The sequence below is a fragment of the Aotus nancymaae genome, unplaced genomic scaffold (assembly GCF_030222135.1).
Source record: "Aotus nancymaae isolate 86718 unplaced genomic scaffold, 86718_ANA_hifiasm-v0.15.2.pri h1tg000040l, whole genome shotgun sequence".
Classification (NCBI taxonomy): Eukaryota; Metazoa; Chordata; class Mammalia; order Primates; family Aotidae; genus Aotus; species Aotus nancymaae.
In genome coordinates this window covers 46,214,788-46,232,150 of record NW_026988454.1, presented here as the reverse complement: position 1 = coordinate 46,232,150, position 17,363 = coordinate 46,214,788, and the positions used below count along the sequence as shown (strand labels likewise).

Here is a 17,363-nt window from a genome sequence, read left to right as displayed (position 1 = left end):
CTGAGGCAGGACGGGGCCAAAGAGACTGACACCATCAGCTTTTCGGACCATCTGGCCCAGCTGTATCTGTATCTGTCTGTATATTTTTCTTTATCCCCTGCCATTTCCTTAGGTCTTTGAACCCTTGTGCAGTGTGGGACACAGCACATGCCACAATGTTTTAAGAAAGTTTATGAATTTGTGCTGGGCCACATTCAAAGCTGTCCTGGGCCACGTGCAGCCCATGGGCCTCAGGTTCAACAAGCTTGCTCTGAAGTCTCTGCTATGATGTAAACCACCAGAAGACACTAGGAAGGCTCTTAGATTCAGGGAGAGAATCTTTTGTTTGGGTTGGTAGAGTGAGAGGGGTGTTACTTTTTTGATGAAAGAAGCAAGCCATCTTCAAATAGTGTCACATCTTTTTTTCCAAACTGTATGACTTCTCTTTTTTTTCTTGCCTTATTATACTTAAATAATATAATGTTAAATAAAAGTGGTAAGAATCAACCAAATTTAGAGTCAATATTTCACCATTAAATATGATGCAAACTGTATGTTTTCCAAACACACCATTTATCAGATTATGGATTAAGTCTTTTGAGTTTTTATCATAAATGTGTATGAAATTTAGTCAAACATTTCCACATCTGTTGAAATAAACTTAAGAGTTTTCTTTGTATTCTTTAATATGGTAAGTTGTATTTTCACACTAAAATGTATAATCAACTTTGTGTTCCTGGAATAAACCCCACTTGATCATAATAAATGGTCCCTTTATATATTGCTGAATTCCAATTGATAATATAGTATTTTAAAAAACATTTTGTCTATATTCATTAGGATATAGATCTAAAATTTTCTTTTTTGGTGATTTTTTATATCAGTGTTATGCTGGCCTCATAAACTAGAAAGTGTTTCCTCTACCTCTGTTTTCTGAAAAAGTTTGTGTGAGATTGGTGTTCTTTCTCCTACAAATGTTTCATAGAATCAGCTGGTGAAATCATCTGTTTTTCTCTGTGTGAGAAAGCTCTTAAGGACAAATTCAATTTCTTTAACAAATGCATACTTTTTTTTTTAATTGAATCAGTTTTGGTACCCCTATTTTTAAAGAAAATTTGCCAATTAGATCTTAGTTGTTGAAATGATGACCTAAAGCAAATCATAATATTCATTTATTATTCTTTAATATCTGTGGGATCATTAGTCTTACCTCTCTTTCATTCTTGATACTGGTAATTTTGAATCCCTCTTATTTTTGCCATCAATCTAGTGAGAGGTTTATCACTTTTAATAATCATTTCCAAAAATCACATTTGGATTTGTTACTTCTCTCTAGTTTGTTCTATTTCATTGATTTCTGCCATAATGTTTATTATTTTCCTTATTGCATTGGTTTTGGATGTAATTTGCTCTTTTTTTCTACTCCCTTTGAGTGGAAACTTGAGTCAATAATTTTAGATCTTTGTTATTTTCTAACATACATACTAAAGTTAAAAATATCCCTCTTAACACTGCTTCAACTATAACCACAAATTCTGATGTATTTTTATTTTCATCCAGTTTGAAATATTTCCTAATTTCCCTTGTGACTTCTTTGAGCTAAAAGTTATTTGTAAGTATGTCACTTAATTTCCAAATATCTTTTTTTCTAGTTTCTAGTTCTTGATTTTTAATTAATTTCATTGTGGTTACAGAATATACTTCATATTATTCCAATTATCTTAAATTTATTTAGACTTGCATTTAGCCCAGCATGGTCTATCTTTGTGAACATGACATGTGTTCTTGAAAAGAATGAATATTCTATAGTCACTGAGTATAATATTCTATAAATATCAAGTGATCAATAGTGGTATTCAGATCATGCAATTCTTAACAGAGAGCTCTTGATCTGTTCTATTGATTGCTAAGAGAAATGTTAAAATCTTCAACTCAGATTGCAGATTTGCCTATTTCTTCCTTAAACTCTATTTTAATATTTCATATATTTTAAATATTTTATTAGGATCATACTGATTTATGATTATATCTCTCTGGTATTTTGACCATATTCATATTATCATTATAAAATGTGTCTCTTAATCTGATAGCTTTTCCTTTTCTTTATCTCTGACACTAAATATGGCCATGTCAGTTTTTTAATGTATATTGCTTGTCTGTTTTTTTAATGTATATTGCTTGTCTGTATATCTTTTTTTCCATCCAAGTTATCTGTATCTTTAAAGTGAATTTGTTCTAGAACTCTGCCACCTGCCCCAGAGAGCCTTCTATGTGCCTACCACAATTATCTCCCCTGCCCTCCCTCCATAACAGCCAGTATCCTGACCTTTACAATAATCACTTTCTTAGATTTTCTTGTGGTTTTATTTCTCAGGTGTACATATATGGACACGTAATTTTGTATTTCCCATTTTCAAGACTTGATATGTCATTCAAAGTTATTTTTTTTAATCTACAGGCATTCATCTTCTCCCTTTCCTTTCTTTTCACTTTGTTTGTCGACAGGCTCAGGACATTTGACCTATAACATTCCCACCAGTCTGGATTTTAGGAAGTGCGCACTTAGGGTGCAGTTCAACCTATTCTTCCATCCTTTGGATATATGTAGTTTCCATATTCTGCAAATTGGCAGCTGAATCCAAAGGCTTGATCAAGTTAGATACCTTGGTAAGACTAGAGGTGGTGGTTTATTCTTTCATTACAGGGAACATTAATAATGTTTAGCCATTTCTGTTTTAGCGATGTTAAGGTGACTCAACTAATTCTTGAAGATTGTAAATGATGACATTCTAATTCCATCATTTCAAAAAAAATTATTAGTTGGGGTAGTAATTCATGAAAAAGAGGCACTACCTTCGCCTACTATTTGGTTACCCAGTGGTAGAGTTCTGAAAGGATATGGCTTTGTTCTCACCCAAAGCTCATCTCAAATTGTAATCCCTACATGCCAAAGGAAGGACCTGGTAGGAGGTAATTGAATCATGGGTGCAGTCCCTGCATGCTGTGCCCATAACAGTGAGTTCTCCTGGGATCTGATGGTTTAAATGTGTTTGGCAGTGGCCCCTCACTCTCTGTCTCCAGCAGCCATGTAAGACGTGTGCCTTGCTTCCCCTTCGCCTTCCTTCCTAAATGTAAGTTTCCTGAGGCCTCCCCAGATCTGTGGAACAATGAGTCAATTAAACCTCTTTTCTTTATAAATTACCCAGTCTCAGGTAGTTAATTCTTCATAGCAGTGTGACAATGGACTAAAACAAGTTCATATAGGAAAGGCAGAATAAATGCTGTTATTTTAGTAAACAAGTTTCAAGATAATGAATTGATTCTCGATTATCCTCTGAATGTAACCAATTCTTAAAAATATTATTTAATAGTTTTGCTTTCATATCCACACTACACATCATGACTAATTAAACACAGTGACAGTGATAATACTTTCTATCATTTATTGAGTGCCTACTATATACCAAGCATTTTGCCATATACTTTTATACATTATCACAGTTCCACATGCTAAAAGTTATTGATAAATATATTATCAACATCTTTAATGTTGGTTAACTACATTTGCCAAGCACCCAAAATGTAATTTCATTTTATTTTGTTTCTAATTATAGTTCAATAGAGATAGTTATCAACCTGCAACGTAAGTGATATTGTCACCTGTAATTAAAGTGAATCAGAACACATTTATTTTACTAAGTGCCCACAGAAAAAATAGTTAACTTCTTTTTTTATTGGTAAATGTTACTGAAATCTGGTATGTGCTGATATATATACACACACACATCAATATATACACTCACACACACACACACATGTATATATATCTACCGCTTGTGACATGGTGTTTTTAGTTTTTAAATTTATTTTTATTTCAGTAAGTTTTTGAGGAACAGATAGTGTCTGGTTACATGAATAAGTTCTCTTCATGGTGATTTCGGAGATTTTGGTGCACTCATCACCTGAGTAGTGTACCCTGTACCAGTATGTAGTCTTTTATCCCTCCTCACCCCCAACCCTTTCACCTGAATCCCCAAAGGCATCATTCTTATGTCTTGTGTCTTCATAGCTTAGCTCACACATATGAGTGAGAATATACAATGTTTGGTTTCTATTCCTAAACACTTCACTTAGAATAATAGTCTCCAATTCCATCCAGGTTGCTGGATGTTGTTAGAGTTGATTTTTGTATAAGGTGAGAGATGAAGATCCAGTTTCATTCTTCTACCTGTGGCTTGCTAATTATCCCAGCACCATTTTTTGACTAAGGTATACTTTCTCCATTTTATGTTTTTGTTTGCATTCTCAAAGATCAGTTGGCTCTATTTTGCTTTATTTCTGAGTTCTCTATTTCTGTTACACTGGTCTTTGTGCCTATTTTTACAATGGTACCATGCTGCTTGGGTAACTGTAGCCTTGTAGAATAATTTGAAGTTGGGCAATGTGATGCCTCCACATTTGTTCTTTTGGCTTAGTCTTGCTTCGGCTATGTGGACTCTTTGTTGGCTCCATATACATTTTAGGATTGTTTGTCCTAGTTCTGAATGATGGTGGTATTTTGATGGGAATTGCATTGAATCTGTAGATGGCTTTTGGCATTACTGTCATTTTCACAATATTGATTCTACCCATCTATGAGCATGAAATGTCTTTCCATTTGTTTATGTTGTCTATAATTTCTTTCAGCAGTGTTTTGTAGTTTTCCCTGTAGAGGTCTTTCATGTCTTTGGTTAGGTATATTCCTAAGTATTTTATTTTATTTTATTTTATTTGCAGCTATTGTAAAACAGGTTGAATTCTTTATTTGATTCTCAACTTGGTCTTCATTATTTCTTTCTTTCTGCTGGGTTTGGTTTTGGATTATTCTTGTTTCTCAAGTTCTATGAGGTGTGACATTTGATAGTATATTTGTGCTCTTTCAGACTTTTTGATGTAGGCATTTAATGCTATGAACTTTCCTCTTAGCCCTGTTTTTGCTGTATCCCAGAGGTTTTGATAGGCTGTGTCACTATTATCATTTTGTTCAAATAATTTTTTAATTTCCATCTTGATATCATTGTTGACACAATGATCACTTAGGAGCAAGTTATTTAATTTCCATGTATTTGCATGGTTTTTGAGGGTTCCTTTTGAAGTTAACATCCAATTTTACTTAACTGTGGTCTGAGAGAGTACTTGATATGATTTTGATTTTCTTAAATTTACTGAGATTTGTTTTGTGGCCTCTCATATGGTCTCTCTTGGAGAATGTTCTATATGTTGATGAAAGAATGTATATTCTGCAGTAGTTAGGTAAAATGTTCTGTAAATTTCTGTTAAGTCCATTTGTTCTAGGGTATTAAGTCCACTGTTTCTTTTTGACTTTTTGTCTTGATGACCTGTCTAGAGTTGTCACTGGAGTATCAAAGTTCCCCATTACTATTGTGTTGCCATCTATCTCATTTCTTAGGTCTAGTAGTAATTATTTATCAATTTGGGAACTCCAGTGTTAAGTGCATATATTTTAGGATTATGATATTTTCCTACAGGACTAGTCTTTTCATTGTTATATTATATCCTCTTTGTCTCTTTAACTGCTGTTGCTTTAAAGTTTGTTTTGTCTAAGAATAGCTACTGCAGCTTGCTTTTAGTGTCCTCCGCATGGAATATCTTTTTTACTCCTTTATCTTAAGTTTATGTGAGTCTTTATGTGTTAGATAAGTCTTCTGAAGACAGCAGTACCTTGGTTGGTAAATTTTTATCCATTCTGGCATTCTGTATCTTTTAGGTGGGGCATTTAGGCTATTTACATTCAATGTTAGTATTGAGATGTGAGGCACTATTCTATTCATCATGCTATTTGTTGCCTGAATATCTTGGTTTTTTTGTCATTGTGCTTTTGTTATACAGGGCCTGTGAGATTTAATCTTTAAGGACGTTCTATTTTGGTGTATTTCAAGAATTTGTTTCAAGATTGAGAGCTCCTTTTAGCAGTTCTTATAGTGCTGGCTTGCTAGTGGTGAATTCTCTCAGTAGTTGTTTGTCTGAAAAAGACTGTATTTTTCATTTATGAATACAAAATTCTTGGCTGATACTGTTTTATTTAAGGAGGCTAAAAATAGGACCCCAATCCTTTCTAGCTCATAGGGTTTCTACTGAGAAATATGCTTTTAATCTGATAGGTTTTCCTTTATAAGTTACCGGATGCTTTTGGCTCACAGTTCTTAAAAGTCTTTCCCTCGTCTTGACTTTACATAACAACCTGATGACAATGTGCTTAGGTGATGATCTTTTTGTGATGAATTTCCCAGGTGATCTTTGAGTTTCTAGTATTTGGATGTCTAGATCTCTAGTTTTCCTTGATTATTCCCTCAAATATGTTTTCCAGACTTTCCAATGTCTCTTCTTCCTCGGGAACACTAATTATTCTTAGGCTTGGATATTTAACATAGTCCCAAACTCTTGGAGGCTTTGTTCATTTTTTAAAATTCTTTTCTCATTATCTTTGATGGGTTATTAATGTGAAAGCCTTGTCTTTGAGCTCTGAAGTTCTTTCTTCTGCTTGTTCAATTCTACTACTGAGACTTTCCAGTGCATTTTGCATTTCTCTAAGTGTATCCTTGATTTTCAGAAGTTGTGATTGTTTTTAATGTTTGCTATTTCACTGAAGAATTTTCCTTTCATATCCTGTATCATGTTTATTTCTTTAAGTTGGACTTCATGTTTCTCTGGTGCCTCCCTGATTAGCTTACAACCTTCTGAATTCTTTTTCTGGCAATTTAGAGATTTTGTCTTGGTTTGTATCTTTTCCTGATGAGCTGGTATGATCTTTTGGGGGTATGAAAGAAACTCGTTTTGTCGCATTACCAGAATTGCTTTCTGGTTCCTTCTCAATTGGGTAGATTATATCAGAGGGAAGATCTGGGATTCAAAGGCTGCTGTTCAGATTCTTTTGTCCCATGGGGTGCTCCCTTGATGTGGTGTTCTCCTCCTTCCCCTAGGAATGGGGCTTCCTGAGAGCTGAATTATAGTAATTGTTTTTGCTCTTCTGGGTCTAGCCACCCAGCAGAGCTACCAGGCTCTGGACTGGTAGTGAGAAGTGTCTGCAGAGAGTCCTGTAATGTGATCCATCTTCAGGTCTTGCAGCTGTGGACACCAGCACCTGCTCTGGTCAAGGTGGCAGGAGAGTGAAGTTAACTCTGTGATGGTCCTTGGTTGTATTTTTGTTTAATGTGTTGGTTTTGTGTTGGTTAGCCTCCTGCCAGCAGGTGGCACTTTCAAGAGGGCATCAGCTGTGATCCTATAGGGAGGATGCAAACTTGCCCTAGGGACATCTGTTTAAGTATTCAGGCAGTGGGCAGGGCCACAGAGTTTCCGAGAGATTATGACCTTTGTCTTGAGCTACTAAGCGGTTAAAAAAAGACCACCAGGAGCGGGCAGGGAGAGGTGTGTCTGAGCTCAGCCTCTCCTTGGGCGGGACTTGCTGCAGCTGCTGTGGGGGATGGGCATCTGGTTCCCAGTCCAATGGAGTTATAGTCCTAGGGGGATTATGGCTGTCTCTCCTGAGTCATACAAATCACCAGGGAAGTGAGAGAAAGCTGGCAGTCACCAGCCTCACCATGCCCTCACGCAGCTGGCAGTCCGAAAGGCCAGTCTCACTCCTACCTTGCCCCTCAAAAGCACCAAGTCTATTTCCAGGCAGCAGGTGACCAGGGCTGAGAACTCACCCCAGACCACGAGCTTCTCTGTTGAGAAAGCAAGCAGACGAGTTTTTCCATGTCTCAGGGAGCCTGCAGCAGCAATCTAGTTCCTTCAAAGGGTCTGTGGATTCTCTTGGCTTTCCTAGTATGTTCCTGTGGTAGTCCTTGGGGCAAAAGTTCATGATGTAAGTCTCCACATACTATTTTGTCTGTCAGACTGGCAGCTGCAAGCTAGTCCTACCCCCACCCACCATCTTCATCCTAAAGTTAATTTCTTAAAGACAGCACATAGGAGTTCTATCTTTCTTTTTTATTCACTCTGAAAATCTGTATTTTAATTAGAATATCTAGTTCACTTGCATTTAGTGCAATTATTGATATTGGGTGCATTTAGAGCTACTGTTTTTTGTTTTCTTTTTTTCCCATCCATTTTCTGTTCCTTTATTCTTTCCTCCTCACCTGATTCTGTTTTTCTTTCAACATTTTAAAATGTATTAGCTATACGTCTTGGCACTAATTTTTAGTGTTTTCCTAAGGAAGTACTGTGCAATAGAACTTTCTGTAATGATAGAAGTATTATATAATCCGAATTTTACCATATGGCAACCACTAGCTACATGTGCTATTGAGCACTTAAGACATGACTAATATAATTAAAGAACTAAATTTTTAATTATAATTAATACAAGTTTACATAGCTGCATAGGGCAATTGTCTATCATGTTTAACAGCACAGCCATAGAGGAAGCTAGAGGGGGAAGGTCAAGGACAGGGACTGAAATGAAAGTAAATTTCTGAAGGCACCTAGTTAAATATTGAAACAACACAACTGTTTTCCACAACTTAAAAGACCAAATTAGATTATAAATGAAAAAGAATCCTCAGGGAATAAGACTTGGAGACTAGAAGCCGGACCCTAGGGCTGTTTACCACAGTGAGTTGTCATTATTTCTAGGTCTTTCAGTATATAGATTAACAGAACACAAAATATTTTTTTTAAATAATCGCTAGTTTATACTGACATTTCTGTTGCAAAGTCAAACAAATTGAATAAAATCCCTGTAACCCTCTATTTGAACTACAGATATTTCCAAGGGTTTAGGAATACTGTGCCACCTTATATAAAATGTAAGGAACTTGAACCATATAGATTGATTTGCCATTACACAATTCCCCTGTCCTTTATGCTACAGCTATCCTATGTATTATTTCTAAGTACAAAATAAACCCCACTAATATGTCAAAATTTTGTTTTAAAAAAATCAATCATATGTATTTAAAACAAGTTAAAAGGAAAAATAATAGGCTTCTATATTCACCTACCTATTTGCGATTCCCTGTTTCCATCCTGAAAATTCAAATAGCCATCTGGTGGCACTGTCTTTCAACATGAAGAATTTTCTTTGAACATTTTTTTGTTTGAACATTTCTAAGAACATTATTTGAAAGGCAGGTCTGCTGAAAAATATTTTCTTAACCTTTGTTTATTTTAAAATTTTTTTCACTTTCATTATTGAAGTATATTTTCTCTACATGTAGAATTCCAGATTGACTGCTTCTGTTATTTTTCCGTTCAGCACATTTAAGACGCTCTATTGCCTCCTGGCTTCCACTATTGTAACGAGACATGAAAAAAACTTTTCTACTAATCTCTTATATGTAATGTGTGATTTTCATAAGCTTCTTTCAAGATTTTCTCTTTATCTTTGGTTTTTAGCAGTTTGTCTATGATGAACCTTAGTGTCGTTTCTTTTTTTCATTCTCTACATAAATTCTCTTTGAGATTCACTAAGTTTATCTATAAATTTCTACTTTTCAGTAAATTTGGAGATTCTCCACTATTATTTAGTCAAATGTATTTCTGATATTCCAATTACAGACATGCTAAACATTTTGACATGGTCTCACAAATCCTTGAAGTTTTTCTTTTATTTCATTCTCTGCTCTTCACACTGTATCATTTCTTTTGCTCTGTCTCAAGTTCACTACTTCTTTATCATGTTTAAATCTATGAGAGCCATTTAGAAATTTTTATATCATATAAGTTTTTTTTTTAATTCTAGAATGTCTATCTGGTTCCTTTACATAGTTTTATTATTTCTCTGCTGTAATTTCTAATTTGTTCATTCATTATAAGGATATTTTCCTTTATATTCTATTTATAATAACTGCCTTAAAATACTAAATTCTTCATTTCACAATCAATCTGTATTAGTGCCTTCTTCTCAAGCATGAATCATATCAACGTTTTTCCTTCATCTGTCTAGTGACTTTGGATTGTATCCCATACATTGTGAGATATGTCACAGAGATCCTGGATTCTATTATACTCCCTGACAAAGATTGCATTTAAAAGAAAAAAATTAGCAGTTACATTGGCCAGATTCCAACTAAACTCTCTAACACCTATGGTAGAAAGCACCTGATATTTCTGTATAGTTCACATGAAAGTTGAGCCATTAGTCACATTTCTGGGCAAAGTATATACACAGAGTTTTGAGTGTTCCCTCTGTGGATCTATTTTCTAGGAATCCCTTTAATTTTCCACCTGCTGTGTAGTCCTAAGCTTTCTATTCTGGTTCTTCAAGCATTTTAGATTGTAGTTTCTATCAGTGGAGCACAAATTTTTGCTCCTACACAAAAATCTATTAAATTCAGAATCTCAAGAAATACCACTCTATTTATCCATACATTAACTTCCCTCTATTTTCTGCCTATTTTTGGTCATTCCAATGTTTTTTGGAACATAATTTTGAAATTATTTTTTTCCAGAATTTATGTTTTCTGTGGGGATGAACCAGTCCAGAAAGAGGAACTTCTGAAATATTGGAATGTTTCTGCTTTTTAAACAATCTTATGACACATTTTGAATAAAAATTGTCTAAGCTACTATAAAAGTCAAAGTTAGGAACCATCATTTCATTTTAGTGAACTTTGGAGAATACGTTAAATGTAAAAAGCCACTGAATTATAATAGAACATTGGGTGATTGATTTTTTAAAAATTTGTGACATTACTCTAAATGACAGATCTTCTCTCTGTCCGTACTTCCTTCAAATATTCCTAACAATTTTCTACTAGATTCAAGCTATAAGGCAAAAATTTCTTAGATTTTTATATTGATTAGTTGGTTGGTTGGTTTTTGTTTCAGTGATTTGGTTTTGTTTTTTGCCTTTTGTTTTGTTTTGTTTGGTAACATGTCTGGTACATTTTTTCTCTTCATTAAGGGAGAAAAACTCTAACAAAAATAAGGTTAAAAAAAGCATCCTTGCAAAATATTATTCCCACAAAACACTGAGATTTCTATTATTTGCTAAATTTATTTTGAAAATAAAAAATAATTTGAAAATTAAAAACAGGAGAAATAAATACATTTAAAAGTCTGCTGGTTATAACTGAATATAGATAAAGTACGAATGAATTCATTTCTGTGAAACACTTTTCAAATCAGTATATTATTAGTCAAATAACTTCTTACCTTTTGACAGCTTCGGTCAATAGGGTCCACTGGAGTAGTTCTGGGATGAGTTACCCTAACATCATCTCTTCCATATTCCAGATTGGACCACAATTCAGTTGTAAGTGCATTAATAAATCCTAAAAAGCATTATTACTTAAAGTCATTTATAGCAAAATATTTCTTTGGATTATGAAGGAAAGATAAGATGATCCCTTTGACAAACCTGGTCTACTATGACAGAAGACACATACTTGCATCTTATATAAGAAGCGATCTCTTAGTAGAAATTATATATCATAAAACTCTGTAATAACTCAATTCTGAGATACTATTTCCCTAGAGGACTGAATTTTGTGTCCCAGCTTCTTCACTTTGGCCAGTAACTTCTCTGAGCATGTTTTCTGAAACATAATAAGGTTAGTACTTTGCTCTACAAATCAGCCAGCAAAGTAAGGCACTCTGAAATCAGGTTTGTGTTCCAGAGGTGAGAGGTAGAAAGAAAGAAGTATCAGTAGGCAGAGCAGACATCTAAAGAGTGTATGCTCCTTTATTCCAATAAAACTTTTTTTTTGTAATTCCATACACTAAGAACAATTCTGCATTTCATACAAGTTTTATTTCAACCCAGTCTTTAAATTCTTATGAGTCATACTAAACAACTAAATGAAAATGAGTATAAAACCTGATTATCAAATTAGTCTATAAAAAATCAAGTAGAAAAATCATGTGAAAAAGTATAAAACATAGTATTTAATCATAAAATAAGTTCATAACAACATTAGATCAGAAAAGGTCTTCTTGTATGAGAGAAAAAATATGGGCTCTAAAATCAAGAATATTAGAGTTTAAATTCCAAATAGCAGTTCACCCTTGCAAAAATTCCTTGACTTCTTGGAGCCCCACTTCCCCCATTTGGAAACTTAAATAAGGATGTCACATTCCAGGGTTGCCATGAAGTATCAACAGTACGATGATACATGTGAAGTTCCTAATATAGTACCTAAGACATCGGAGAAGCTCAGGAAACAGTAGTCTTCCTACTTCTGTCCTTTGAAAACTACACTTAACCCTCTCATGAAAAGTTTGATACTACGATGCTCAGAAACTGAACGATTTTACCAAGGGAGAGATCTGAGATTAAATCTAGTCTCCAAATGCTTCCGTTAATGTGCACTGAACACTACACTACATGAATTTCATTCTAAGTAGTAGAAAAAAATTAGTGGTTCACTTTAGGACAATTTTTTTTTTTTTTTTTTTTTTTTTTACCAACAAACATGTTTCATAACACAAGTAGTCCAAATCAGTTCAGCCAAAAAATAAATTTAAAATATGTCATAGGAAAAATATTTGTATTTAAAGAGAGAATCAATAGTGATCATTCATGTTATAATTCAACTCTAAGCACTGAAAAAATATTATTACAGCATCTCTATCAGGAATTATATCTTGTTCAGAGCTCAGATAATTTTAATATTTAAGACATACTGGCCGGACGAAGTGGCTCACGCCTGTAACCCCAGCACTTTCGGACTCCAAGGTACGCAGATCACCTGAGGTCAGAGTTCAAGACCAGCCTGACCAATATGGTGATACCCCATCTCTACCAAAAATACAAAAATTAGCCAGGTATAGTGGCAGGTGCCTGTAATCTCAGGTACTTGGGAGGCTGAGGCAGGAGAATTGCTTGAACCTGGGAGGCAGAGGTTGCAGTGAGCCAAGACCGCGCCATTGCACTCCAGCCTGGGTGACAAGAGCAAAACTCCATCTCAAAAAAAAAAAAAAGACATATTAAATGTCCAATGTTTTAACTTCTTACAAATCAAATGGACAGTGAAGAATATATACTTACTTCCAACTTCAAAGAAAATGTGTAAGCTAAGTGGTGAGACAAATGCTTTCAAGAAGGGAAGAGGAAGAAAGGGAATTAGGAAATGTGATGTATGTGTGATAACTATTATGAGTGTAAATTTTGAAGCATATATAAGCCACTGACAATGAACATTAGAAATTCCTATTAGATGAGACTGTACTAAGAGAAGGTGATATTCTTCTGATTTATAAGATGAAGAGAGATTCTTAAAGCATTAAGTATGTTTCACCTGAGTTCATTATTTGCCATTGGTCTAAGGCAAGAGAACAAGGTTGTATATATTTCACAGAAAAACAAAATCCTAGTGGAATTTCATGGAAGAAGAAAGACAAAAAGAAAATCCTGTAACTTTCTTTTACATAAGGTCTAACTTGGTAAAAAGAACTTTAGTGTAAATGTCCTGATACTTCACTGTGCCAGTTAAATTTTCAGTTGGCTTGCTCATTTTATTTTTTAAATAATTATAATTCTAATGAAAAGAAAAAATTTACCTGACTTTTTTAGTGCAACGGCACCTGCTGCTGTTGACGCCACTTGTGTAACCAAAACTTGATAGCCAAACTTTTTATGCCTGCTGTCCTAACAACAAAAATAAGGAACACAATGAGAAGCAAGAAAATATGGCATGCTAACTACACATTCCTTCAAGATGGCAAGAACTGCAGAAACAAACTCTGAAAAATATCTTTAAATCATACCTTAGATCTTAAAAAGCCAAAAGTTTAGGGATATTTAGTATGAGAGAAAAAAGTTGATTACAACTCAGTGGCCTTTGACTGTTTGAGTAAAGACTAAATTATATTGCAAATGTATTTAATAATAGAATAATAGAATGCCTCTACAAATATTTTTGTATCCTTTAAAATGTGAGGCCTAAACCATCACTTCACTGACATATACATTTAGATTCAATGGGTTTCTTTCTCCAGGAAATCTACTCAGTTTCACTACATCCAGATGTTTGATATCATAATTATAAAACATATGATAATTAACTGCATTCTTCAATTCCATCTGGTTGTTTGCAATTCTGTAAAAACAGCCACAGACACTAATACCGACTCTCTAATGTTTTCCTTAAAAAAAAAACCAAGTTGACTATTACAATGCTATATGGTTTTTTAATTGAGGCTTAATAACTTCTTCATACACAGAAAACAGAATGATGTTCTTAATGGCTTTTACAACTACAAAAACTCCCTTTGCCTGTGGCAGATGGTAATTCATACCTGTAATTTTTTTGCATATCTGTTGAACATAAATGTCACACATTCATCGATGGCAACTGTTCTTTGAAGAAGTAGTAATCCTTTGGGGGTGGCAGCAAAATGTAGTAAATCATCTAACAAATTATCTTCCCAAGCCATACTGAAATAGGTAAAAGAAAGGTAGAGCTTTCTTTAAGATACTAAAACCTGAAAAGAAAGACTATGTCTTAGCTGAGCTTAACCCTGTTTATTAAAGCTACAGAGTACATATTCATTGCAAATTAATCAATAAAGGTTTAAATTTAAATAGAAACTTGGTTTATTTGGTAGTGAATTCTTTTATTCTTACATTTTCTATACCTATAATTTCTCTTCACTGAATGAATAAAATATTAAATGAATATGTCAGCATTTTTATTATACCTAAGTTCTCTCATACACACACTAATTTCATTCTATTTTCCTATTAAAATTCTGCTGTGCATGAATTCCCCAAGCTTTAACTCCCTATTATTTCTGTATTTCTTTTCATTATAAATTATCTGTCTTCTACTTTCAAAAGCACATGATATATATTACCTCTTTTTATTTTCATAGGTTGTTAATTTATTTTACTTTTGGGGAATGATATTTTTTCTCAGAGCACTTTTGTAAGGAAGACCAACATATATTTATAAAACCAAAATTGTAGATAACTATAAGACTGCGAATTATGAAATGTTTAGAGAATCAATGTTTAGTCAAAGTGTGCTAAAATCCATGTTGCATTTCAAAACATGATATGAATACCTAATTACTTTTTACTTTCTTTGAAAATATATACACATATTAACATCTTAGGAACAAGCACTTTTAAAAACATGGAAATACAACTTACAAATTCAAAAACAGCAGAGAAAAAAAGTAGGAATAAAGAAAATTTTATCCATCTAACACAAAGCAATAGAGGCGAAAAGCATAGAAAATGTAAAATACTTACAAAACACAAAATAAGAAAATAAGCCAAACATATAAATATCTCAAAAATGTAAAAAAAAAAAAAAAAATACCTAAACTTACCTAATAAAAAACAGAGAGAAATTTAGAGGCTAGGTAAAAATACAAAATTTGCTCCTCAGAACAGTAAAAAGTAAAAAGGATTGGGGGAAGGAAAACTATGTATAACAGATAATACTGACTGATTGACCAAAACCCCATCTACAACTACTTTTTCATCAACCACCATCTGGCCATTGGTGGCTATATGACGAGTCCAACAGGATGTTCACGAAAAAGCTAATTGAGAAAATATTCCTTTCTTAAATAAAAGACAAGGCATCATGACTTGTGGATCATAATAAATCCACTCTACAGTGAGAGATCAAGTAGTCAAAATATTAATAGAGATATTAAAAGTTTTTGTAACAACACAAACACACACACACACACACACACACACACAATCAGCTTCCAATGAAGAAAATATCGTCTTTTCAAGCAGATAGGTTTTTTTTTTTTCAACTGACCCTGTAATGGGTCACAAAGTAAATTCGACCAACCTAAAAACATATGTATCATGAAATCCATGTTCTCTAAAAAGAAGATATCTGTAAGTCAACAAAATAAAATAGTAAAACAACTATGCTTAAAAACCAAAACACACACACACACACACACACACTCTCTCTCTCTCTCTCTCACTCTCTCTCTCCCAATATTTAATGGATTAAGGAGTAAAATGTAAATAGAAATTACAAAAATATTTTGAACAGCTTAATAATGGAAGTATCATATATCAAACTGTATTCATTGCTGTGGTTAATATAGATTGCTTCTCTCAACATCCATTCTCAATCCCCTTTCACTTACTTTCCTCTACTATAAAGGCAAAGGAGGGAGGGAGAGAGGGAGAAAAACGAACATTAACAAGCCCAAACTTTGTCTGCATAAACTAATGCAATAAATTGGTCAAGAAGGGGAGAAAAGGCCAAAAAATAGTAAAAATCCAAAAAGGGGAAATAATTACAGCAGCAGAACAATTATTTTTAAATCACACACAAATATTTTGAAAAATATCATATAATAAATATACAAAAAGTCGTGTTATTTTTTAGAAAATATAATCAAGTCATTCAAGCAGAAACAGAAAATCTGAATGAGACATTACCCATTAAAGAAAATGAATCAATACAAAGTCTACATGACTCCTCCCAAAGAAAACAGAAGCAAAAAACTTGCAAGTTATATCATTATATGATACGAAAAAATATACATAATATCCTTTGCGTTAAGCTACCAGGACAGGCAGAGAAATACCACCAGGTGGGGGCAGTGTCTGAGCTCAGACTCTCCTTGGGAGGGACCTGCTGTGGAGGTAGTTTTCAGGCCACTGAGGTAAAGTTCCACAGGGGAGTATGACTGCCTCTGCCATGCTAGATTTCTTTTTAGTTTGAAATCCTCTACTATGATTTGTCACTTTTTCATTTTTATTCATGCACTTATTTTCTACTCACTTATTAAATTACTTTTTGGGACAAGTGCTCTGATGAGTTCTGAAGATACACATATGAACATATTATGTAGTATAGAATACAAATAAGTAAATATGGCACAGCAATATCATATGCTAAATTTATATGATGTGGGTTATGCAGGGTCCACTGGGAGCCAACTTGTGGGAGATGTCTTTCTAGAAGTTATTGTCCAATAAATTATAAAGGATATATAGCTTAACAAATGACATAAACTTTTGGGAGCTTTATGGCCCTGCCCATCACCTAAGAAATCAGAACACTTCCCCTGGACTACTTAGGGCAAGCTTAAAACTCACTGCTACTACCGCAGCTGGTACTCTCCTGCAAGTGCCACCTCCTAGGTGGAGGTCAACCAACTCAGGCCATTACAGCACCTTGCTGCAGAATAACACTGTGCCTAGGAACAAGAAAATGGCTGTGGGACCTCAGCTAACACCACTGCCTGCACCACCCTGGTTAGCCAGAAGTCCTGAGTCTGTCCACATGACAAATTCACTACAACTATAACCTACCTTCAAGAAAGCCAGCACACTAAGCCTATCTTCAACCACAGAATCAAAGGGTCTACATCTACCAGAGCAGGTGCCAGTATCCACTGCTGGGAGACTTAAAGACAGGTCTCATCACGGCATCCTTTGCAGAAATTCCCTG

At 34.2% G+C, this 17,363-nt stretch overlaps 1 protein-coding gene across 4 annotated transcripts in view; it reads right to left on the bottom strand.

Annotated features, from left to right (window-relative positions):
• The window catches only part of TBC1D32 (TBC1 domain family member 32), a 244,467-nt gene that overhangs the window by 145,832 nt on the left and 81,272 nt on the right, over positions 1-17,363 (bottom strand). For all 4 annotated transcript variants that reach the window (XR_010336622.1, XM_021666838.2, XM_064360747.1 and 1 more), the window contains 3 exons: positions 14,221-14,359; positions 13,483-13,570; positions 11,137-11,255 (listed from right to left, as the gene is read on the bottom strand). Coding sequence is in view for 3 of the 4 variants with exons in the window: in XM_021666838.2 (XP_021522513.2) it covers positions 11,137-11,255; positions 13,483-13,570; positions 14,221-14,359 (346 nt within the window). In the remaining variant the exon portion in view is untranslated. The remainder of the gene's footprint in view (positions 1-11,136; positions 11,256-13,482; positions 13,571-14,220; positions 14,360-17,363) is intronic.